Raw genomic sequence first — 26,175 nt, forward strand, 5'->3', positions numbered from 1 at the left:
TTTCAGTTCACTGGCCAGCAAACTGCATTTCAGCAGTCAGCTTGTTCAGATTCTACACAATAGACAGCAGGTCAGAAACTAAGTGGCTAACTAAGTAGCAGGTCAGAAACTAAGCCTGCAGCTGGTAATGTGCCATGTCATACACATTAGCATAGCCTAGTACCACCAAACCAAAGTCCTGTTCCACATACTAAATGGCTGTTTGTATATGTTTGTTGAAAATAAAAAAGATTATCAAATGTATTGCAAACTGTAAATGTCATTTTAAGACCAAAGGTTTTTTGTCATTTCCTTTTGTAAGCTCTTCATCACCTGCCTTAACAATTTTCTAGTGACTTTTCTTTTAACAAGCAAGTATCTCCCACAGCTCTTATAACTACACTTTGTGTGTTTCATCCTATAATCGTATTTTCTCTTCTCAAGCTTCCGGCTTTGTTTTCTTTATCCTTTTTAGATGCAAAACCTGGACATGACACTCTTCTCAGCTATGCCCAATAAAATGATAATGTTCATAGACACCTTGTTAGCTCCTTATTAAATAGCTTAGCATTACAGGCTTTTCACCTTGTGGTCCACGGTGATCCCTGAGGCTTCTGCTGCTGCATATAGCTAGCCACTGATTTCCCTATGCTGTATGTATTAATATGCCCTTATTATACTGTTTAATATCTGCCTTTTATAGATGGACAATTTTTCTTTACTGCAGTCACTTGGATATCTTCTTTGTCAACTTAATCATCCCTACTTCACTTGCTTGTTTTCCCCCCCAGTCCTTTGGAATTAGTGTCTTCTAAATTGTGTTCCATACTGTACTCTGTTGGATAGAGTACAGAATTGGCTAGTGCTGAACACAGTGGGAGGAGCTCTCCTTAATCATTATCCTCCACATTATCTGTCACCCAAAGGCTTGTTATTTGTACAAGCAATCACAGGAAACCTGATCAGCTCTCCTCCCCTTGGTATTAGACCAGCATTCAGCCATTGCCCAGATTTTGCCACAGCCATTTGACAGGTGACTAATTGCTGCTCTCTGCTTCCTGAAAATATCATCTTCAGCAGGCCAAGCTTCTCTAAAACCCCCTTGCCATGCTTAAATAGTAGATGACTCCAAGTTTTCCCATCAGCAGCTTTCTACAGCATAGACAGTGGCTGGCAGATGTTTTTCACAGGATACGATGATCTCAGTGACGATGCAGGAATTCACAGCAGTCTCCCCAGGCCTCATAGGTTCAGCACTCTGGGCCTTGATCGATGACATTCAGGCTTCCCAATCCTGTGTGGCTCATTGCTTGGCAAAGTCAGCAAATAGATGTAGGTCCTCCTTGTAAAGCAGCACCCGCTGAGAGTAGCATCTTTTTTGCAGATTGGTCATCTGGTATCCCCTCCTATAAAGCCCCACCACAGCTGGGAATGTGAAATCACCAAGTTGCTGTACATGTGGTCCATGGTTTCATTTGAGCATCAGGTCAAGATGAGAAGTTTGGACAGATGCAGGCTGTCCCAGATCCTCGGTGACCTCATTGCCTCTCTTCTTTTCTTTTCTTCTTTTTGAAACAGTCTCGCTCTGTTGCCAGGCTGGAGTGCAGTAGCACGATCTTGGCTCACTGCAGCCTCTGCCTCCCAGGTTCAAGTGATTCCCTTGCCTCAGCCTCCCGAGTAGCTGGGACTACAGGTGCATGCCATCATGCCCGGCTAATTTCTTTTATTTTAGTAGAGACGGGGTTTCACCTTGTTGGCCAGGATGGTCTCGATTTCCTGACCTGGTGATCCACCCACCTCAGCCTCCCAAAGTGCTGGGATTACAGGTGTGAGCCACTGTACCCGGCCTCTTTTATATGGGGTATCATGTACTTGTGTATCCTCTCTTCCTTTTCAAAATTAACATCCTGACATGGCTAGACAGAATCTAAGGTTGTTCCTTTTTAGGAAAGGAGAAATGCCCTATAGCTTATAGAAAAATTAAAGTTACTAGTTTCTTCATGTAGAATTTAGAGACACCTTGAGTAAATTTCTAGTGATTCCAATTTGGCCATACTCAGTTAAACTCACTTCTTATACATTGATAAAAGTAACAGATAAAAGTGCAGTTATTATTTCCTGTTCTATCTAATGCTCTTTTCCTTTTGTTAGATATTATTGGTTCGTTCCCTTCTTACGTAATTCCTATGACGAGATTTAACTCTCTGTGAGTAAAATGAAATTGCAGCCTATTAAATTAATATGAAATTTCCAGGATAATGAAAGAGCCCAGCCACACAGCTCCCCTTAAAAAGTATGAAGCTGATAGCTTCATGGTAGTTGTGTTGTAATTTAATCTACTTCAGAGATTCTTAGGTGAAGTGTATGGGTGCACATCCCTTGACGCAGTCTCAGGCCAGTGGGTTGGTCAGCTGCAAGGAGCCACCCACAGCTGTGCCCAGAGACAGACTCATTTTAGACTGGGAGGAGTTGAGGGGCTAATGCAGTATTTCTTCAACCCAAAAAAACATGAGAATACTTTGGAAATGTGTTAAAATACAGATTTCTGGGGCTCTGGAAGATCTAACACAAGCCCAGGATTCCCCAGTTACATCAGTACCTACAGGTGGCCACTTTCTGTGGCTTGAGAAACACTGCTGCCACGACTTCACCTTCTTCACCTAGACAATATGGAACTGGATTTTGACCGTCATAACAATGTGTATAATTCAACTGGATGTGAGTAAGCAGTAGGCCTCAGCTGGTGTGAACACTTGGCGGACATTTTACCTAATCTTCCAGGCATCATTCCTCCTTTACTAAATTAAATATCTAGGATTGGGACACAAGAAAGTATGCCTTGGGAGAGCTCCCAGGTGATGCTCACAGGCCCACTGAATTAGAGGCTGTGTGTACTAAAGTGCGCAACTTCATGCTGTGAGTTGTGTGCATTAAAGAAGAAAGCCATACCAGTGAATTGTTCATTTGTTTCTCTCCTACCTTTGTGCCTAAATCTAATCAATTAAGTGGGGCTGTCTCAATTATAACCACTAGTGAAAAGAAGTGCACTGGCATTTCACACCTGGGAGCTAGTGTCAGCCCATTGTGTTCATAGATAAAACCAGGAATCGGGGTTGATCTTATTTAACAACCATTTATCCTTTTAAGAATACACGTGAAAGCCAGGTGTGGCAGTGTGCACTTGTAGTCCTGGCTACTTGGGCTAAGGTGGAAGGATCGCTTAAGCCCAGGAGGCTGAGGCTATAGTGAGCTGTGATTGCACCACTACACTCTAGCCTGAGCAACGGAGCAAGACCCTGTCTCAAAAACAAAAACAAAAATTAAGAAAATCATAGCCTTATTTTGTCTGTTTCGGGACTTTATATAAATGGAATCATACTATCTGCATTAATTTGTGTCCTGTGTCTTTAAGTCAACATTATGTTGCTAAGATTTATCCATGTGTTGCAGGTAACATTAGCTTATCTCCATTGCTATGTTATAGTTACAGTGTGAGAATATAGCAGCTCATTTATCCACTGTACTGTTGATAAACATTTGGATTGTTTCCAATTTTGGATATTCAGAATCTTGGCTTTTTTTTTTCCCCCTCTTCTTTTTATTTTTTTGAGATAGAGTCTCATTTTGTCACCCAGGCTGGAGTATAGTGGTGTGAACTTGGCTCACTGCAGCCTCAACCTCCTGAGCTCAAGCAATCCTCCCACCTCAGGCCCCCAAGTAGCTGGGTTTACAGGCACACGCCACCACACCTGGCTAATTTTTTTATTTTTTATGGAAACAGGGTTTCGCCATATTGCCCAGGCTGGTCTCAAACTCCTGAGCTCAAGTAATCTGCCCGCCTCAGCCTCCCAAAATGCTGGCATTACAGGTGTGAGCCACTGCACCCAGCTGATATTAAGAAATCTTGTACATGTCCTTTGGTACACATACATATATGTTTCTTTTGAGTTTCTTGGAATGCGATATCCATGTCAAGAATATACATATGTTCAAGTTAGTAGAGTCTCTGAACTAGTTTTCCAAAGTGGTCGTAACAAGTAGCACTCCCACCAGCAGTGTATGAGAGCTCTAGTGCTTCACATCCTTTCTGGCACTTGATATTATAAGTCTTTTTAATGTAGCCATTCTGGTAGGCGTGTAGTGATCCTTCATTGTGGTTTTAATTTGCATTTTCCTAGTAACTGATGATGTTGAGCACCAGTGTTTATTGATCTAGGCTCACTGCAACTTCCGCCTCCCGGGTTCAAAGAATTCTCTGGGCTTAGCCTCCCAAGTAGCTGGGACTACAGGTGTGTGCCACCACACCCAGCTATTTTTGTGTTTTTAGTAGAGACAGGGTTTCATCATGTTGGCCAGGCTGGTCTCAAATTCCTGACCTCAGGTGATCTGCCCGCCCCGGCCCCCAAAGTGCTGGGATTACAGACCTGAGACACTGCACCTGGCTTATTGTGGGACTTTTTAATATCAAAATAGCTTCAGATTTACAGAAAAGTTGCAAAGATAGAGTTCCCATAAACCCCTCACCAAGATTCCCCTGTTGGCATCATCTTACATTAGTGTAGTACATTTATTATAGCTTGAGAATCAATATTCCTTCAGCACTTTAAATATGTTATCCCACACTCTGTGGGCCTGTAGGGTTTCCACCAAGAAGTTTGCTGCCAGATGTATTGGAGCTCCCTTTTATTTGCTTCTTTTTTCTTGCTACTTTCAGATATCCTTTCTTTATCCTTGACCTTTGAGAGTTTGATTAATATATGCCTTGAAGTAGTCTTATTTGGGTGGGATCTTTTTCGAGTTCTGTGACCTTCTTGTACCTGGATATTTATATCTTTCTCCAGGTTTGGAAATGTTCATTATTCTTTTGAATAAACTTTGTGCCCCTATCTCCTTCTCTCTCTACGTCCTCTTTAGGGCCAGTAATTCTTAGATTTACCCTTTTGACAGGATGGGCATGGTGGCTCACACCTGTAGTCAATCCTAGCACTTTGGGAGGCCAAGGCTGGCAGATCACTTGAGGTCAGGAGTTTGAGACCATCCTGGCCAACAGGGTGAAACTCTGTCTCTACTAAAAATACAAAAATTAGCCAGGCATGGTGGCAGGTGCCTGTAATCACAGCTACTTGGGAGGCTGAAGCAGAAAACCTGGGAGCGGAGGTTGCAGTGAGCCAGGATAGTGCCACTGCACTCCAACCTGGGTGGAGACTCTGTCTAAAAAAAAAAAGAAAAACAAATTTACCCTTTTGAGGCTATTTTCTAGCTCTTGTAGGCATGTTTCATTTTTTATTCTTTTTTCTTCTGTGACTGTATTTTCATGTAGCCTGTCTTTGAGCTCACTAGTTCTTCCTTCTGCTTGATCAATTCCGCTTTTGAGAAACTGATATATTTTTCAGTTTGTCAATTGAATTTTTCAACTCCAGAAATTCTGCTTGGTTTTTAAATTACTATTTCAATCTCTTTGATCTCTTTGTTAAATTTTTGACAGAATTCAGAATTCCTTCTCTGTGATATCTTGAAGTTTATTGAACTTGCTCGAGGACAGGTATTTTGAATTCTCTGTCTGAATTCTGTGTCACTCTGGGATTGGTCACTGATGCTTTATTTGGTTCATTTGGTGAGGTTATGTTTTCCTGGATATTCTTGATGCCTGTGTACATTCATCAGTGTCTGAGCATTGAAGAGTTAAGTATTTATTCCAATCTTGGCAGCCTGGGCTTGTTTGTACCGGTCCTTCTGGAGAAGGCTTTCCACGTATTCAAATGGGACTGTTGTGATCTTAGCTTGTGGTCACTGTAGATGTATCAGCACTAGGGGGCGCCCTAAGTCCAGGAACGCTTTGACTCACCAACTCCAAGAAGCACTGTCTTGATGCGCTTGGATAAGATAAGGGAGAATTCTCTGGGTTGCTAGGCAGTGTCTCTCTCTCTCTCTTCCCTCTCAGAAGGAGTCTCTCTCTCTGGTGGGTTGCCTAGAGTTGGGGAAGGGGATTCAAGCACTCCCATGGCCACCACAGCTGGCACCGCACAGGGTCAGACCTGAAGATAGCACAGTACTGGGTCTTGCTGCCTGGCTACCACCGATGATTACTCAAGGCCCAGGGGCTGGTTAGTCAGCAGGTGGTGAATCCTGCTGGGTCTGGGCCTTTCGCTTCAGGGCAGTGGACTCTGTTCTGGCCCTGGGTGGGTCTGGAACGCCATTCAGGAGCAAAGTTCTGGAATCGAGGGCTTCAGGATTTCGCCTGCTTTATTTTCCTGTGGCTGAGCTGCTACTCAGGATGTAAGACAAAGCCCTCTGTACTCTTTCCTTTCCTTTCCCCAAGTGGAAGGAGCCTCTCCCCAGGCTTCCCTGCCTGGAGTTGGAGGACTGGGACTGGTGGTGTAGGCACTCCCTTGGCCACCATGGCTGGTGTCACATGGGGTCATGTGCACCCCAAGTCCACTTCTTCCTAGACCAGTGCAGCTCTGGGGCTCGTTCAAGGACTGCAGTCCCTGTGGCCTGACTGCCACTCATATGTATTCAGGGCCCCAGGCCACCTTGGTCAGCTGGTGGCAGAACCAGCTGGGACTCAGCTTCCTCCCACTCTGGCTGAGAATTCCCCTCTGGCCCAGAGCTGGTCTAAATGCTCTGTCCGTGGGTGCCAGCAGAATTCTGCTCAGTGTTGTGCTCTGCTGTGACAGGCCAGCAGTGAGTTCCAATGCAAAGTCCCACACCCTCTCCCTCCCTGACGTGCACAGATTCTCTCTCCAAGCTGCGGTGCCAGGGGTGGGGGAGGGAGCATAGGCAATGCAGGACCATCTTTCCCACCCTCTTCAGCGGCTCTTTTCCCTTGATATGATGTGACAAGCAGGTACTGTGATCACTCACCTGATTTTGGATTCTTATGAAGGTGCTTTTTTATGTGGATAGTTGTTCAATTTGGTGTTCTTGTGGAGGGACAGTTGTTAGAGGGTTCTATTCAGTTATCTTCCTCCCCAAGTCAATATTGATACAGTATTATTAACAAGAGTCCATACTTTATTTAGGTCAGGACCATTCGTTTTCGACAAATGAAAGTGCCATCGAGGAAGGCTTTGGGACCACATACTGTTAATTAAACCTCAAGTAAAAATAACTGAAAGTCTGTTGTAGCAAGAGTCAGCCATCTTTGGTCTCACCCCATGCTGGAGAACTCAGAAAGGCTCAAATAGTGTGGTCCTGTGAGACCACTGGGCAGGAAGTATGAAAATCCTACAGTTAAAGGCCTTCCACCTTTAACATAAGTTTCAGTCAACTAAAACTCTCATCCCTTATTTTGAAAATCTTGCCTTTTTCTCTTCTGGAATTCTTGAAACCCCTGAGTTTTGGACTCTTCAGTCATGCAGACTTTAGTTTTATAATCTTTTTTATTTTTGAGACGGAGTCTCGCTCTGTCATCCAGGCTGGAGTGCAGTGGTGCAATCTTGGCTCACCGCAACTTCTGCCTCCTGGGTTCAAGCGATTCTCCTGCCTCAGCCTCCCAAGTAGTTGGGATTACAGGCGCACACCACCATGCCCAGCTAATTTTTGTATTTTTAGTAGAGACAGGGTTTCACCATGTTGGTCAGGCTGGTCTCGAACTCATGACCTCAGATGATCCACCAGCCTCAGCCTCCCAACGTGCTGGGATTACAGGTGTAAGCCACCCTGCCCAGCCCTAGTTTTGTAATCTTTAACTGATGTTGCCCTAGTTTTGTAATCTTTAACCGATGTTTGAAATACATTGACGAGCAGCCTCCAGAGCCAATAGGAATGCCAGCTGCCATGGGGAGGGAGCGCTCACTGTGCCCCTTGGCCTTGGATGTGAGTCTGAAGAGCCATAGCCCTGATTGAGTCTCCTCTCCCCTCCTCAGCTTGGTCCTAGAGAGCATCACCACAATCCCTAGTTGTGAGGAAAGCAAGACAGAGGCGTGGAGACGGTAGACCTTTTACTTCTCTTTCTTCTGTCTCTTGCCACTGCCAAACTTCCGTGACAAACATCAGTGGTGCCAATGTGAAAAAAGTGAAAAAAGTTGAAAGTGTCCCTGACAGTCTTAAGTATTTTTACTTTTTAAAGTGCAGACTAAGCCCTAACGGTCATCTGTCACTTTGAGAGCAGCCATTTAAATTATAGTGAGAAAGCCAGGAAGGCCAGTCAGGCATCGCCGTTAATAGTTCATGAAAAATCCACTGTTGTTCAACCCAGCCATCACCCGTACCCCGGACAACACTTTTATAGCTGACATAATGATCCTGAGATACACATGTCTTTGCCCTGCTTCTCCTCAGTACCATGAGCTCCCGACACTCTGCCAGCCCAGTGGTTTTCACCAGTGCCCGAAGTTCACCTAAAGAAGAGCTTCATCCAGCCGCCCCCTCACAGCTCGCACCATCCTTCTCCTCCTCCTCCTCCTCCTCCTCTGGTCCTAGGAGTTTTTACCCTCGCCAGGGCGCTACTAGCAAGTACCTGATTGGATGGAAAAAACCCGAAGGAACCATAAACTCCGTGGGATTTATGGACACGAGAAAGTAAGAGTTACTTTGCTTCCCTTGCTGGTGGCTTGCTTTTAATAGGACAGAGAATAGAAAACCTTGGCGTGATCTCTTACAACAAAAGAGGCCAGGCTAGGGGGTTGGCAGGAGTTGGTCTGTTGGTGGGATTATTATTTTTTTTTTCCTAAGTAATATTTTCTTAAATTATTTCTCTGCCTCATTCCTTAAATAAGATGTATTGCAAAATGTTAGGATTTGAGAATCTTAGATCTTGAAAAGTGTGTTTGAAGGATACACTTCAGAATAATTGCCCCTCTGGTGCTAAGACCATACTAGTCCCTTTGATTATATTAATCACAGCCTTCCCGTGTAATTCTTAACTAGGCCAGTAGGCACCAGAGGGAATATTACAAAGTGAGTGAGTACCCCTGAAAATAAAGGACTTTTTGACAAGGTAGTACAGCAAAAAATTAAATGATTCATTCAATTATTTTGTTTTCGTTTGTGCAAAGGTTGCATTTTGGATTTATACCCTGTGGTCTTTTAGTAAATCTGTTTCTAATTTTGGCTTAGTAAAACTAAGCCAAAATTATTTAATAATTATTTTATTTAAAAGAGTGACTTATCAGATTTTATTTTGTGTTTCAAATTGGTTTTGTTTCTTCAGTAAGCGTTTATATGAGTAGATTCTCATATAAACAGAAGTAATTATCTGTTTCTCCACATATTATTCCTCTATTGACTTATATTGACTTACATCCTTTAGAGCCCATCGTGCCCTTGAGCCAACCTTGTTGAGTTGGTATCTGTCATCTCTTCCCTTTTTTTCCAGGCGTCATCAGAGCGATGGCAATGAAATAGCCCACACCAGGCTGCGTGCCTCAACCAGAGACCTCCGGGCATCTCCTAAACCAACCTCCAAGTCCACCATTGAAGAAGATCTAAAGAAACTAATTGATCTTGAAAGCCCAACTCCTGAATCACAGAAGAGTTTTAAGGTACAAGACAGAGCTCACGGTAGATGGCAATTAGAAGCAAGCCAGACGTGATGGGGCTGTTAACCATAGTCACACTTTCCAGAAAGTGTGGGTTACTGGCTGCTCTTCACTGAATCTCACTTCCTGCTATCATCCCATTTCCCTGATGACTGGTCCACAGTGTTTGACAGTGCTCTGTCCCTGCAGCCACATCTCATTAGTCATGGTTTCTGTTAACCTGGTCCTACCCCTACAGCTGTTTATTCTTCTACTATATCCTGCTCAGAGTGCATGATTCCCTGAACATCACTTAGGCGATATGACTTCTTGGAAACTATGCAGAGACACCTGTGGCTCCTATGGAAAGCTAGAATGTTTTCCATAAGGATTTTACTGTCTTCTGTCCAGAGGGCCATCCTCTTCTCAGAAATGGCCCCATTTGCTCCTGACCCTGTCTAGCAAACCTACTGGCCATATATGGTATTCTCTTCACTCAGAGAAACTGCCTGATAGACAGTCACTCTCACTGCCACACCCACAAAAGTAAATGTACAGCTGCTGCTTCAATCCAGCAATCTAAGTCCACCCACATACCTTCAGAACTTTCCAAACTCTCTTGACTTCATAAAGCCTTCTGTTTTATGCTCAGAATTCCAGACTGTAAATGTCTTCTCTAAAACCCAGTCTCTCTGCACCAAGTCCTGAATACTTGTCCAGCATGTACGTTTTTGTGTTGTCCAGACTTTTATGTGACCACATGGAAAGGTTTGTGTACTCGTCTCAGCTTGTAGGGCCTTTGGAAGCTCACTTAAGGCTCTCTCCTTTCTTGTTCTATAAAGTGTGGAATCTCACGCCCCCAGGGATTGGAATGGGTGTTTATTGAGCTGGGCCTGAACTTATGTCACTCTAAGTATAGGTATTTCTGTCTGAGGTCTTCTGGGTCTCCTAGGAGAAGGGAGTGCACCCCCAGAAAGGTCATGGCTGCAAACTTTGAAGTCTTCTGTTCTCTAAGTTCTTAGGTGGATGGTTTGTACTCTATTTGAAGAGACTAGAAAGCTTTAAGAATAACTTTGAGAATTGAATTGATTGAAATGGAAGCTAGAATATGTCCTAAACCACACACCAGCTTCAGACTGTGATCAGAGTGCAAGAGGCATGGCGGGTGGAGCAGCTGTGTGGGGCTGTCGCCCTCAGGCTTCCCCAGCACCATGCTAGCGTATGTGTGCGTGTGCATGCATCTCCCCACATAGGCCAGAAAACCCCCTAAACCTAAAAAATCAACATTCGTAGGAACTGAATGTACCCCCAAGGACCACTTTAGAGTTTTGTCGAGAAATAAATGATTTGTTAACGTGATTTATGTTAATAAATCATTGTACAGATGTAGCCATTCTTGATTTCTCTAATTTCCGTCTCATAAGCCAGCACTTAACAGTTCTGACTCATCATTCAGGGCACAAATGGTTTCCTTAGCAACCTTGCAAAAGACAGTGCTTGAAACTTCTTTCTTTATCCATCAAAACCTAAAGAGGTATATTAAAATGTTCAAGTACCAGTTTCAAAATAAAGATTATTTCAGATTTTTCCTTTGAGGTTAAAGGGAAATAAAACCTGCCCTGAATGGAGTTTTTCTTCCAACTCCTAGTTTAACATTTATGGCAAGGGGCAAGCTCAGAGCCTTCATTCTTTTGATTTACTTATGCAGTAGAAATAACTGAAGGCAAATGTCTGATTTTGTCCTTATTCCGGGTCTTGGCTTTTATTTCCAAAATGAATTACTTTAGCATTCCTATTTGAAACAGGAGTGTGCTTTCTTTATGTTGTGACTGTATTACTGTGAGACTCTGTGAAGAAAGTGCTTCTGCTGGCTAAACCATCACAGTGAGAAGCGCTGTAAGCAGGAACTGGGAATAGGCTCAGATTTTCTCTCTCCAGTTTCATCTTATTTGAGCAGGTTTAGTTTCAGATGAGTTCAGCTTAGTAGCTCCCTTTGTCTTCTGAGAGTCATCATCTGAATGATGGAGGCTCTGCTGTGTCAGTAAGGCTGGCATGCCCTTGAGAGGTCTTCCAGGCCACTCCTGGCTCAAGGCTCGGAGCCACTGCCTCAGACTTCAGTATACTAGGTGTCATGGCCAGCTTTGGGCTGTGACACTCCAAAGCCACTCATGTGCCACATTGATTTTCCTGGATAGCCAGTGCTACCTATGAGTTTTTGTTAATATTGAGTGGCAGGGTCACTCCCAGGCTCATTTGTCAGCAGAGCAAGGACCTCAAGAATAATGGCAGAGCTGCAGCACTCTAAGAAACCTCACTGGCAAGCAGAGATGGGATAACGTTATTTTCCCCAAGAGTGGCATACAGTCTGACAAGTGAACAGACAGTAGCGCCAATGCTGTCAGGTATATACCAAAGGAGGAGGCTTCGTGTGGCTCCAGTATTTACGAAGAGCTTCTTGTGAGTACAGGTGACACATGTCACTAATAGCCAGGGGCACTGAAAAGAATGAGAGAACAGGAGACTGGCATGAAGCAAAACGCCACCTCTCCAGGCCCCGTTCCTCAACTGTGAGATAGAGGACCAGAGGAGATCAGTGGTGCCCAACCAGTCTTAAAGCTCAGGAAGCCTTTTTTTTTTTTTTTTTTTTTTAAATCACACATGGAACCCCATTATATAGAATTCAGACAGTAGAGTTTCTCTTATGGGAGGGATGGGATGGTCTGGACTCCTGGGTCCCACTTGAACCTCTCCGTAGCAGTGGTGCTATAAGGAACCCTTAGGGCCTACTTGGAGCACAAGTTAGAACCAGCCCCCTTCTCGAGTGTCCTCTGAAATCCCTTCCAGGTTTGATCCCACTTCCAGTGCCATCCCACTCCACAGTGATTCTTTCCCAAGGGCTGGCAGCATCAGGCAGCACTGCTGGGCAATCCCAGGTACAACCTGCAAGGCAGGCAGGGGCAGCTCTTGGGAAGCAGATAGTTCTGCACACCTTTAAGACTGGAGTTGAAGAGGATGGGGTGAGGGGCCATCTCAACATTCTTGGACAAGGCTGGGATCTCCTACCTTTTTATGAGCAGAATGCCTTCGGGGTAGGTTGCTTCCTCTGCTTCCTGCCCTGCCTCCCTTCATTGCAGGGTGTTTTAACTTTTCATAGGGCACACTGCTTAAGCTCTTCAAGGTAGCTCTTCATGGCCTTGAAGCATATTAACATTTCCCAAAGAGGCTGAAACTAGAATTGGCGGAGGATTTCACACCTGTAAAACCATCAGGGTGGGGATACTGGAAAAGGAAATCCCTTTACTAAAACCAGGGATGCTGAAAGCTATTTAGCAGCAGTTTTTCTGTACAGAAATCTGAGATCTGACCTGGCAGGCAGGAGCCTTATGTGATAGTCCTAGAACCTTGCAGGTGGAGATGTTTTATTTGGTTTTATTTTTAATCTGGTTTTATTTTTTAAGAAAATTACAGTTAGCAAGCCATATAATGGCTCTAATGCTCACTCTTCTCCACAAAAAGAGAAGGGAAATTGTCACTTTCATTCCAAGATCTCTCTCTCAAAGCATTTATCACAGCAATTTAGTTTCTAGACAAGTACATATGTACCTTGGATTTAATTCATCATGAATTTTTGAAGTGAACATAATTTTTACCTAGTTGGTCACACCTTGGGTGTATTCACAATGTGTTTGATTCATAATCTTTTGGTATTTATGCAGCAGCTGTGCATACCACATTGAGGGTAGCCTGGACCTGATTCACCCCTGGCTTGTTGAGCGGAAGCATTCTAGATCCTGTGTATCCACTGTGTATTTCTGGGTCTGTAATCAGCCCACTAAATGGAGCATTTGCTAAATCATTCTCTCTCTGCCCCTTCAAAGTGTCATGGGAAGTCCCAGGGTGGCTTTCAACCAGCAGTGACACCCTTCTCACATCTTCACCTGTTCTCCACATCATTTTCCCTATCGAGGCAGACACTGGCCTAAGAGGAACTGAATAAGGATAACTTTATTGTTCAGTCAAATGCTCTGTTGCCTTTCAGGTTGCTATTTTTAAGGTATCTGCTGTTCTCAGTGAAGGGATACTTAGAAGCTTGCTATTTGCAGAAAAAATCTCAAAATCAAATTTGGTCACAAAGGCAAAAGATGTCAATAAGAGATACATCTGGAACTATTTGTCATGTGTATTTAAATATATACTTATTTGTCATTTATAAAACTGACTTCCCTATTCCTTATTTATTTTTTGAGACAGAGTCTCACTCTGTTGCCCAGGCTGGAGTGCAGTGGCGCAGTCATGGCTCACGGCAACCTCTGCCTCTCAGGTTCAAGTGTTTCTCCTGTCTCAGCCTCCTGAGTAGCTGGGATTACAGGCATGCACCACCACGGCTGGGTAATTTTTGCATTTTTAGTAGAGACGGAGTTTCACCATGTTGGCCAGGCTGGTCTCAAACTCCTGACCTCAAGTGATCTACCCACCTCGGCCTCCCAAAGTGCTGGGATTACAGGCACGAGCCACCGCGCCCAGCCTACCCTATTCTTATTTCAAGAATAGAAATGCATCTTCAAAATATGAATTTTCTCCAAAACTCATGAAATTTATCTACCTCGATAGGTTCTGTTGGTGTAAGTTAGTAGTTAATCAAGAGCTACCTGCTATGTGACTTAAAATATTTTGATGATCAAATACCCTTGTTGCCCAGCAAGCATGTTATCATCTGACAAGCTTGTCAGGATACCCTTCTGGCACTGTGGCTCTCTCTTCCCCTAGGGGCCATAACACCATTCATGCCACTGACACCTGCCATTGTGCTCAGTCCAGCATTTTGTTTAATCCCTGTGGTAATCCTGAGAGGTTTTGTGCTCCGGTTGTACAAACGAGGAATTAGGCTCAGAGAGATTGCATGATTTGGTCAGAGATACAGGATTCAAATAAAACTCACATTTGTCTGATCCTAAAGTCTTGTTTTTAACCACACACGATCTTGATAGATCCACTTAATCACATACCTGAATCACATAGGGAGCACTGATAGACTGCAGGCAGCATGCCCAGCTGAGGAATAATGACCAGGAACTCTTGGGTTAGCTCCTTGAGGATGTAGAAATAGACAATGGGCCCTGAAGCTTCCTTGCTGGGGGTGTGTCTGGAGCAATAACTTGGTTATCCTACCCTCCCCCAACCTTGGTCTCAGGGATCGGAACCAGAAAATTGACTTTCTTTTGTCTCGATCCTGTTTTTCAGTTCCACGCACTCTCCTCTCCTCAGTCTCCTTTCCCCAGCACCCCCACCTCACGGCGGGCCTTGCACAGAACACTGTCGGACGAGAGCATTTACAGTAGCCAGAGGGAGCACTTTTTCACCTCCAGGGCATCACTTCTGGACCAAGCCCTGCCCAACGACGTCCTCTTCAGTAGCACGTACCCTTCTCTCCCCAAGTCGCTCCCGTTGAGGAGGCCTTCTTACACCTTAGGAATGAAATCGCTGCATGGTAAGTGGTCTTTCAGCTGCAGCCTGGACAGCCCTGTTGATGATGGTCAGTGTCCCCAGATGTGGCTGCCACTCATGTGCTCAGAGAGGGGTCCTGTATCCATGCTCAGATGGTCTCAGCTCACCCACCCCTTCCTCATTTGCCCTCTCTCTCCTGTAATCCCAGACCACCATAGTCACCTGGGATGCTTGCTAGAAATAACAGATTCCCACACTGGACCCAAGACCTCCTGAATTTGAATCTCCAAAAGAGTAGTCTGGGAATTGGTATTCTTAGCAACCATGCCAGCTGCTGTTATGATTGAGCAAATTTGGCTAGCACTAGATTAGTTATTTCTTACAGAGTTGTATCCACTGCTTCCTGTAGCCACCGTAAGAACCCAGACTTGCCATTGCTGTCGTTCTTTCCCAGGCTGTAAGGAAATTGCCTGTGGTATCAACCACTCATTTGTTGACTCATTGATTTATTCATGCAGTGAGCAGGCAAGCATTATATAAGGAAAAGGCTTGTGGATAATGGGTACCTCCATGTTCTTGCACCTGGTCCACATATGCCTTGTTTGCTTTGTGACCCAACTAGATCCCAGTTTTATTAAGGGCCATGTTCTGGCACTCAGGATTTAAATTTGGTTTTTCCCTTTTTCCTGTCTCTGTCCTACCCCATTCCAGGGCTCTACACCTCCCCTCATAGCTGTGGCCCAGCACAGCAGATGCCTGTCACGGAACCAGTGTCCTTGATCATTAACCGGATGCACTGCTGTCACCCTTCCTCCCTTCTGTCCTTTTTCCTTTTGTGAACTCTGCTGCAGGTTTTATATCTCTGGTGTCCATTCATACCCATGTTTCTTTTCCTTCTGCTGCTTCTCTGGAACAGTAATTTCTTTACATCTCTTGCTTTTGCTCCCTTATTTTTGAGCTCTCAGCCCACGCTCATGAATGTTCCTCCATGTCTCCGTCCTACTCACTGCTCAGCAGCACAGTCCCACCCACCCTGCTGGCCCCTGGCAGGCATCACACAAGGATCATGCCAGCTTCCCCTGCTCCCTCCCCCATCCACCTGCAGCTTAAATCTGGGTTCTCTTTGTGCCAGGAAGTCACCTCCGATGAACCAAGGTTGGTACATGAAAGGACCACTTTTTATCATCAGACTCCAGAACAAGCCTTCTGGTAGTGACCTCCTGCCCCTAACCTTTTTCTCTCCTTCTCTCCCTACATCGGGGTCATTCTTCCCTGAATTCCATTATTCCTGCCTTACTTTGATTGCTCTCTTATTTCTCCGTACTTTTAATTTTGCCTTTGCAGTGTAAAGGTAACCCCTTTGTGAAGTCTTCTCTGCATGTGTCATATCAGAGTAGGCCCTGAGTAGTAGAAGCCTACATTCTGAAAGAATAGCCCAGAAATCTGCCTCCCACACATGTTCATTATCCAGACGAGGAGTCCTAGGACTAAAGGCCCCATGTGAGTCCACAATGGAAGGGCAGGGACAGGCAGCCCTCTCTGAGCCCCTTCCCATCACTTTTTCTTGTTTTCCTGAATAAGATAGCAGCTGCAGTGATTTCACCTCCTTACCAGGCAGTCCTCATTGGGCTGATCCCTCAGCCCTGCCTTGCTTGGTGACTTCCACTGAAATGTGTTTGGGGGATGAAGAAGAGTGACTTCTTTTATCCCCCACATGGAAATTTGGGCCCCAGAGATAAAAGAGCAGAAGGTTGTGAGTTACACACAGAATTATCTGTTCCTCCTCCTTACCCTTGGTGGGAGCACGTTTAAGTAGAATTGAACATTTAATATCTTGCAGTATTTGTTAACTTCCATTTACTCATAATTTTGCTAATTTTAAGCACAGTAATAACCAGCAGCTGTACTTCAGAGAAGTTCTGTTTGTAATTTGAAAGGGAAAACAAAGCACTTAATACACTGGCTTACCGGGCTGTCATAATACATGAAACTCTTTAACTCCTGGCAAACAGGTCTTTCTGGAGTCACTTAATTATTCTAGCTGAGCATTTAGCTTTAGCTGTGTGTTTGCATGGATCTGAGTGTCACAGTCACCTTCCAAGGGTGCTTCTTCTCATGGAGTGGTGTGCTCTGCCCTCACTTCCACCCAGCTTCTGCCTACTGAGGGCATTTCTATGTCATGAGTGACATTTTCCCTGGAACCCAGCAGCCCGCCCTTCTTGTTATCTGCCTGCATGAACCTGAGCAATAGGAGCTGCCTTCAGTGTTCAGGGTAGCTCACTCTGCCTGGTCCTCCCTGCCCCAGGCTAAGCAGAGCTTAGTTGTTAATATGTCAGTTTGTTGTTACAATGGTTTAATATTTGTATTCAACAAAATGTCCCCTTAGGAAGAGCTTGGGATGTTAGACTGCTGCAACCGAAAATTGATCCAAAGAATAGCTCGTGTGATGACTGCATCCTTGGGAAGAATAATGCCAGTTCCACCCCTAAAATCACCTTCCTGTCTTAGCTCTGTCTGAGTAACCCAGCACACTCACATCCCTTGATTTGCCCCTCACACCCCCTTGGACACCTTTGACCATGGAACCCGGCGGGCTGCCCTTGAACAGCAGACAGGGCAGGCATGGGCCTTCTGTCCCTTACCACTCCCGGGCCAGATAAAAATAAACCCTATTAAACTGGGCGTGATGGCTCACGCCTGTAATCCTAGCACTTTGGGAGGCTGAGGCAGGCGGATTACGAGGTCAGGAGTTCCAGACCAGCCTGGCCAACATAGTGAAACCCTGTCTCTACTAAAAATACAAAAATTAGCTGGGCATGGTGGCACATACCTTTAGTCCTAGCTACTTGGGAGGCTGAAGCAGGAGAATTGCTTGAACCCGGGAGGCAGAGGTTACAATGAGCCTAGATTGTGCCACTGCACTCCAGCCTGGGCTATAGAGTGAGACTATGTCTCAAAAAATAAAATAAAAAAAAAGCCCTATTGTCCCCTCTAATAGGAAGAAACATCCCTGGTCTGGCTCCAAAATCCAGCTCCCTTTTGAAGTAGGCCTCTTCTTCCTGGCCCAAATCTCTTGACTCTGTGCAGGAAAGCAGATGCTAGTGCTGCCCAGGCCCTGTTGGGGACAGACAGCTCTCACAAAAGCAGACTTAGTGCCTCCATGCAAAACTAACTTTGCCATGAGTCACTGCTGGAAGGGAGATGATGGGAGGTTGTGAAAAAATGAAGACAGACTAGAGGGGAAGCCCATTCCTATTTCAAGTCAGCTTTAGAATAGCCACTAACAGCCTGCTAACCTGGACATTGATAACAGTCGCAAATGGCTTACAATCTGTTGTAACAGGAAAGAGGTAAGTTTTGAGTGACTCTCCCACAGGCACAAGAAGCATCTCATTCCTCCTCCCTTCCTGCAGGAGAGTTCTCGGCCTCGGACAGCTCCCTCACTGACATCCAGGAGACCCGCAGGCAGCCTATGCCCGACCCTGGCCTGATGCCCCTGCCTGACACTGCTGCAGACTTGGATTGGTCCAACCTGGTAGATGCTGCCAAAGCCTACGAGGGTAAGTCCACTGAATCCACACAGGACAGCCCACGATCCTGCAGGGCTACCCTGCGGGGTGCCGGCGGAGTGAGCAGTCTCCATCCACTCTACTTCTCTGGACACACTCACAACATATGTGCCTCACCAGATGAGCTACCAGTTACTGAGCATTCAGTAGGGACCAGACCCTAAGCTGGACACTTACGCACATGTTTTATGTAATCAGATGCCACCTGGTGTTTCTTCCACAGGATTCATAACATGAATGCCTCACCTCCTCCGTATATGGGAAGGGCAGTGGGTAGAGGAATCCCAGCTGTCCCTTGAATAAAAAGAACACGTATCCAGAGAGGATCTTTCATCACGTCGCAAAGACGTTGTTGCTAAATGTCACAGTGCCTGCCCTGCTTGGCCACGCGCCTATCCTGACAAATGTGGGGCGCCTCCTTTGCCGTTCTCCCTCGTCTCCGTGCTCGGTAGCACGTTGTCTGTCTGCATTGTCTCCTTGCTAGCCTGCTGGCCGTGTGCTCGCTTTAGGCTGGCGGTTCTTAAATGCAGGTCCTCAGACTGGTGCTGATCTTGCCTGCTGTAATGAAAACACAAAACGTAGTGCAGTATGTATGTGTTGATATAAGATTGTCAGCTGGGTTTTTTTGTTTTGTTTTTTGTTTTTTGAATGAAGACTGACTTTTTTCTAAGTTTAAAGATCTTTCTAAAATTTTTATTCTTTACAAAATTATAGCAGGTGATTTTTTTTTTCTGTTTTTGTTGTTGTTGTTGCTCTTAATTAGGAGAATTGAAAATTTCTGTTTAGTCAAGTTTTAATTTTGGGGAGAAATTTACTAGGCCACAGAATTGGTAAGTCGGGCAACCATGGAATGGTCAGCAGCGAATCCTTTTACCTTCATGCTGTTTATTTAGCAGATGGAAATTCCCAGTTCTAACTTGATTTTTCAATTTGTTGGTTAATCTCCTTCATATACAAATGGTAGAAGTTTTGGTTTCTAATGGGAGATTATTTTAAATTTGATTTAGTTTTCTTGGCTTAAATTTTAACTTGGTATGTTTTGGAACACAGATGGCATGGATTTATGTTAAAGCCAACCAGAGTGTCCAGGAATCTTGTGGAAAACATACTTCAAGAAGTTTTAAGCATAATGCTAGCTCTCGAATGCATTTATTTCATTGCTGAGTGGAAAGCCTTGGTCTGGAAATTTGGCACAAGGACTGTTTCCACAGAAACATTTCATAGAATGCTACAGTGATGAGCAGGGAAGAGGGGGGACTAGAAATTGACTCACAAATGTTTTTTAAAGGGAAATTACATGGCTACAATCCTCTTATATCTAAAACAGTCATATTTCTCCCTGTGAGTGTTGGGAAATAAGATTTCCAGTGCATCCTGCACTGGAAATACTAGACATGACTGCCAACTAGACCACTTGTTGACTTTGATAGATAGGGCCCCAGGGATGTGGTTCCAGAGTACTAAATGGTTTCTTCTCTCCTTTCCAGTCCAGAGAGCCTCGTTTTTTGCTGCTAGTGATGAAAACCATCGCCCCTTGAGTGCTGCATCCAACAGTGATCAGCTGGAGGACCAGGCTCTGGCCCAGATGAAGCCTTACAGCAGGTTGGTCCCCATGTGAGGGCAGCACTCTGCACCTTGTGTCACACCTGCCAGTGACTGCATCTATGGGGAGAAGAGATGGAAGCCACATGGAGCAGCTGAGTGAAGCTCATCACTGCAGGGCTAGACACTTTACATTTTAGTCAGAACGCTTTGTAACTGAATACTGTAGACATAATTAAACTATTCTTGACTTATATGGCCATAATGATGAATATTCATTATTATTTAATGTCATAATACATTTATGCCCTCAGGGCCAGTTGGGGCAGGTAGGAGAGACCATTTGCTCTAAGTATCCCCGTGCTCTGTGCTGTGTAGTCCTGCAGTCTGGGTTTTCAGTCTCTTCCACAGTGTCGCTGATGGTCATGCTTATATATGCGCTTGCTGAGTCCTAGTGGCTCCCAGTGTGCTGCTGCACGTCCATGTGTTGGAAAGCTAAATCACCAGGATGGTTAAGATGGTATGAAGGTGAAAAGTAGGCAATAACTGAGGTCCTAAGGGCTTCTGAGTCAGGAGCAGGGACTTTACAACTTCTGTTTATGCAGAGACCGACTTTTCTGTTTTCCCCTTAGGTTCAAAATGGTGAGGTTGCTAGATTTATGTGTGCTAATTTCTGTATGTTAAAGCATCCCATCAGTCAGGTGTGGAACATTTAGTAAGCACTTCTTGTTGCAGAATAATTTCATTCATTTGAAATCTCTTCCCTTAAAACCCTTTGAGGCTGGGAGCGGTGGCTCATCCCTGTGATTTCAGCACTTTGGGAGGCCAAGGCGGGCAGATTGCCTGAGCTCAGGAGTTTGAAACCAGCCTGTGCAACATGCTGAAACCCTGTCTCTACTAAAAATACAAAAAATTATCTGGGCATGGTGGTGCACACCTGTAGTCCTAGCTACTTGGGTAGCCAGTGCATAAGAATCACTTGAACCCAGGAGGCGGAGGTTGCAGTGAGCCGAGATCGCACCACTGTACTCCAGCCTGGGCGACAGAGCGAGACTCCGTCTCAAAAAAAAAAAAGAAAAAAAAAGAAAAAGGAAAAAACTTTTCAAGGGTGATTAAAACTCCAGGTATCTGTAAAACTTGGTCAGAAACGGACAGTAACAGGAAAGGCAATTGAAGTAAATGGCACAGATAAACTGGGGCTTGCCATTGAGTACTTCTCGCTCTCAATGAGAAGGCACAAGAATAGGGGATCATTTGTTATGAGTGTAGGAGAGAGGCCGCACTTACCTCTGGCACTGCTGGGGTGAGGAGAGCAGCAATCAGGCTGACTGCTGAGAACTTTAAAAATACGTATCCCAGAAGCGAGCCCCAAATGTGCCTTGTTAGGAAGGAGCCTCCACAAAGAGAAGTCTGAGTGAGCCAAGACTGTTTTCCTGAGAAAGGATTATTAAAAAAATCAGCAGATGAGGGTGATGACAGGCTCTTTTCTTGGGTCAGCGTGGACTGAACAAATGGAAATGGAGGTGAATAGACAGAATGCTCCTGAGTGTTGCTGCAGTCCCGATGAGCTGTAGTGGCTTTGCGAAGGACACCACTGCTGCCTGGCCCCAGCCTCGTTGTGTCTGTCCAGCACCGCCCCTTTTCTACCACATCTGTGGCCTTCAGCCCACCCAAAATCGGACCAGCGTGTCGTACCATACTATGCAGTTACGGACTGCAGCTGACCATGTCCTTTTTCAAACCCATTCATTGTCAGCTTTTCATTGGCCTTCCTGCCTTAGAGTTTGGAGGTCATGGTCACTCCATCAGCTCACAGCCTTGCCACACTCTACACCACGGTGGGTTTTGCCTTCTGGGGCCTCTTGTAGACAGGATTAGCAGAAGACATCAACACAATTCGTTTGAGGTCAGGAATTCTAACTTGAACCTTTATTTTTAAAGTAAAGAATACCTTTTACTCCATGACCTAGAAAATTCAGAGTCACTTAGCTCTTTCCTGTTGGTGCTGGGAAGAAGCTCTGCATGTTTTCCCAATGGAAGACTTCGGGTTCTCTGTGGTGTGCCCCTGATTGGCTAGGAATCAGGAAAATTTAGCAGCTTGAACTCAGGCAGAGGAGACTGTGGCAAGAAAAGTGGTTAGTTCCTCAGCCATAGGACCCTCAGGGTGAGCGTGCCCAGCCATGCCGTCTGTCTGGCTCGCTGGCTGGCCTGCCGTACCCCAGCTCACATTTCTTTCGGTACTCCACTAGCATGGCATGATTAGCATGCCATAAACAAAACATGGAAAAATGAGAAGAAAATGGTTTTTTGATCAGACTGGGACAGAATTTAAGACATTAAGCCTAGGCTAACAAGATACTTAGACCAGTGGTTGAAGATGTAGGCATGATACCTTAGCTGCAATTGCATGAGTAGCTAAGACCACACACTTGGGGACCAGAGACAACCTGCCTATCACATCAGCTCCCCAGCTTCCTTCCCACGCACAGGGGAGTAACTCCTCTGTCAAAGCCCACTAGAGAGATCCCAGAGCCTCCCTGGGAATCATTTTACTGTTTGACAGTTATATCTGCCAGAAAGTATTTGTGCTGCCAAAGAGACCATTTTCACTATTGTGCTTCATTCTTTAGTCATGAGGATGCAGCATCTTTAACAAAGGAAGCTATTGATTGGCTGCAATTCAAGCTTTTATTACCTTTTTTTAAGATTGCCGTTTTCTTTTTTAAAGTAAAAATACCCATTGGGTCGCCATACTGAGTAATTTGACATTGAAAACCATTTTATAAATACAGCTTCCTCAGAGTAAAAAAAAAAAAATCCCAGCCATGGAGGCCCCTGCCAACATGGTCTTTTGTTTCTTGTTCCCAGCAGTAAAGACTCCTCTCCCACTCTGGCTTCTAAAGTGGACCAGCTGGAAGGTATGCTGAAGATGCTTCGGGAAGATTTGAAGAAGGTAAACATGTACTCTCAAAGCAAATTGTCCAGTCTGTACAAACTGCCCTTGAACCATGAGAGCCCTTTTTAAGTAGCGTGGTGAAATAAGACGTGGGTGTCTTCCCGGTGCCTGCACGTGTTTGGGGCTGCAGGGATGTCAGTTGCCACCGGAACACACAGCGTGAGGAGGCGTTCGGCGTCCGGTGTACAGAAAAACTGTTCAATAATTTGTAAAAGGCTTTCAACCTCAGCCAGCCCCATCTGGGTCCTCTTCCAGCCTCCCCACTCCTTGTGTAATGTGTCAGTAGCCCAGACCCCCATGTAGTCGGTGTTATTGGGGCTTTTGCACCAAAAGAACTGAATATTTTGTTTTTTGGGTGGCCTTGACTATATCAAGACATCAGCCACCAACACAATTGTCCAAAATTTAAGACAATCCTGACTAACAAGGACGTTAAAATACACATTAATGTACTTACATTCCAGGATTACTTACAGCTAATCCTGCAGTGTCGAATCTCTCTAGAAGCCCTGCTCCCCGAGCTTAGAGTGTCTTAGCACCTGATACCAGTCCGTTTAGACAGGTGTTTGGAGGAACGAAGAATAGAAATGGACAAAAGATCAAAACAGGTCCATAGCTACTACTCAGAAGAGCTGGGCAAGGTGGGGCCAACACCTCTTAGCTTTTCTACTTCACTCTGCCTCCCAGGAAAAAGAAGACAAAGCCCACCTTCAGGCGGAGGTGCAGCACCTGCGAGAGGACAACCTGAGGCTACAGGAGGAGTCCCAGAACGCCTCGGACAAGCTGAAGAAGTTCACGGAATGGGTCTTCAACACCATAGACATGAGCTAGGGAAGGCTGAGGAGGACAGGAGAAGGGCCCGGACACTCCCTCCAGCAAGTGTCCTGCAGCCCTTATTCCCTCGGTAGAAAGCATCCTCAGAGCACCTTCCCCGGCTTCCTCCTCTGCCCCCTTTCGGGGAGTGCACAACACAATAGTTGCAGATCAACAATCATCACCTGCCTTTTGTAGAAAAGAAAAACAAAAAAAGTAAATAAAAATTTTAAACAGTAAAATAAAAGTTTAACTGCTAAAATGTGAATGTCTTTATTTTTTTGCACAATATCTTTATCTGTTATGTATTTAAGAAGAAACTGGGCCTTGGACCAGGGTGCCCCCGGCCCATCGGCCTCTATTCCCATCAGCTTTCTTATCAACTTCAGGTAACCCAAGCTTTCCCTTGTTATTCTAACAGATGTCATTATTCCTAGAAAAAGGATGTTTTTATAACTTGTTTGGGGAGTAGAGAGGGATATTTCCTTACCTTCTTCCTTACAATGCCTGGAGAGGGAGTTGGCTTTGAGAAAATGCCTACCTCCCTTGAATGACTCGTGCATGAGCTAGTGCTGTTTGTACCTGTCCTCCAGAGATCAGCAGGACCGGAGTTAAATATTTAACAGACAGTCAGTAAACCAGAGCAGCTCTGACAGTGCCTGCAGGCCACACCCCTTCTCAGTCCTGCATTGTGAGGTCATTTCCTGCTTCTCCCTTTCCCCAGGAAGATGGTCCCACTTGTGCTGCAGGACTCTTTTTTGTTTGGCTTGATTGAGCCCCCACTAAATTGGAATCAATCTCTCTTACAGCTTCCTGGCTCCAAACATTAATTGATTTCAGAATTCCCCCAAAGTAAAACCTTACCTGTCTGCATTTTGAATGCATTTTGGTCAAAAGTATACGTTGTTTTAAAGAGTTTTAAAGATAAAAATGTGGCACAATTGGTTTTTTTAGCTTGCTCAAAATGACCATATCTCTAAATTAATCTTTCTCTCCAGAGCAAGACTTCACCAGTATTTGTAACTAGGAGAAGCTAACAGTGAATGTTTAATTGTGAATTTTAATCCTTGCTTGTTAGGAACAATGACTGTGATAGTAGAATGGGCTTTTGAAATCTGCATGTCCCAGTGTGAAATTTCAGCACGGCATTTTCTGCATTCTTTCATGGCCATCCAAAGGATTCTGCTGCAGAAATTATTGATGTGCTATTTTTCCTGTCTTGTGATGCAGGCTGCTTCGGGCCCCTGGGTCACTCTTCCAAGGCTGCTGTAGAGCACAGAGACATGGGGCTGGCCAGTGTTGACTGACCTGAGGAGACCCCTTTGTTGCCTTCATAACTGTCACTAAACCGACCCCTCTGCCCTTTCAGTGGCAACTCTGGTCTAAGGGAACATTCAGCACTCTAGCAGCATCTGATTGGAAGTTCCCTCCCCCAAGTAATCTCAATTCCTTCCTCTCTCCATCCCTGAAAGAAACAGGATGGATTTTCCTCTCTTCTCCCCGCTACATTCACTACCAGATTTTTATGCTACAGTTTCATTCTTGTGATTTCTCCATGGGATTTTTTTTTTCTGGTGACATTTCTATCATGGAAATAGGAAGATTTCGGAGTGCTTTGTAAAGATTTCAATTGTCTGTCTCTTTCTCTCTTTGACTTGTATGAAGGAGATTGTACATTGCCTGATATCTCTTTGTAAATGAGAAATATTGCTAACATCCAAGCATTCTGAAGTCTTGCTTATCCTTCTGAGTTTAGTTCTCATTTTGTTTTACATTTTGTTTGGGGACTTGGGGCAAGCTATTTATTAGAGTTTTGCAACAGAGTTCTTGTTTGAAGCCTCTAAAGACTACTTGTAAAATTCAAAGAATAAAATTCATTTTAAACGCTCTTTTAAAACGCTTTGGTATTATTGCTTGAGGTTTGCTTATTTGAAAGACCACCCAATAACTCATTGACCCTTCTTGCATCCGAATTTTTTCATCAAGCTTTGTTAACACTAATGATGATTCTTGAAAATTTCTGTCCTTCTCAGAATGTTAATAAACTTTTTTACTCTGTCCACATGTCGATAGAGAATTACTATTTTGCCTTCTCTGCTTATGATTTAATATTTGCAGGGCACTTCATAATTAGCTTCCTCTTCATTATCCATGCATGGATTTTTCATAACATTGTTATTCTCTGAGACCAGCACATTTTTGGGCTGCATCTCCCAGCTCTCAATGTCAGATGCTGTGTGCCCAGGGAATACAAATGCCTGTTAATATTAGGCTGTGCAAAATATAATTAGAAAAGTTAATCAACTGAAAAAAAAATCAGTGCATTCCAAAGTCAAACCGAACCAATTTTGTTTTAATCCACCACGTCACTGTTCCTCTCCAGCAGCGCAGCTAATTGAGTACTGACAGT

General features: G+C 44.6%; 1 protein-coding gene across 11 annotated transcripts in view; it reads left to right on the top strand.

Moving 5' to 3' along the window:
• Positions 1–25,827, top strand: part of SIPA1L1 (signal induced proliferation associated 1 like 1) — a 433,967-nt gene extending 408,140 nt beyond the window's left edge. For 7 of the 11 annotated variants that reach the window (XM_030812823.1, XM_030812833.1, XM_030812849.1 and 4 more), the window contains 7 exons: positions 8,263–8,502; positions 9,299–9,464; positions 14,682–14,928; positions 18,299–18,445; positions 19,942–20,056; positions 22,865–22,949; positions 23,640–25,825. In XM_030812823.1, the coding sequence (XP_030668683.1) occupies positions 8,263–8,502; positions 9,299–9,464; positions 14,682–14,928; positions 18,299–18,445; positions 19,942–20,056; positions 22,865–22,949; positions 23,640–23,783 (1,144 nt within the window). In that variant the 3' untranslated portion in view covers positions 23,784–25,825. Of the gene's footprint in view, positions 1–8,262; positions 8,503–9,298; positions 9,465–14,681; positions 14,929–18,298; positions 18,446–19,941; positions 20,057–22,864; positions 22,950–23,639 lie in introns of all 11 variants that reach the window. The other 4 variants (XM_030812861.1, XM_030812855.1, XM_030812862.1 and 1 more) reach the window with 2 other exon arrangements.
• The last annotated feature ends 348 nt before the right edge of the window (positions 25,828–26,175 follow it).

This window comes from Nomascus leucogenys, chromosome 1a (genome assembly GCF_006542625.1).
Source record: "Nomascus leucogenys isolate Asia chromosome 1a, Asia_NLE_v1, whole genome shotgun sequence".
Lineage (NCBI taxonomy): Eukaryota > Metazoa > Chordata > Mammalia > Primates > Hylobatidae > Nomascus > Nomascus leucogenys.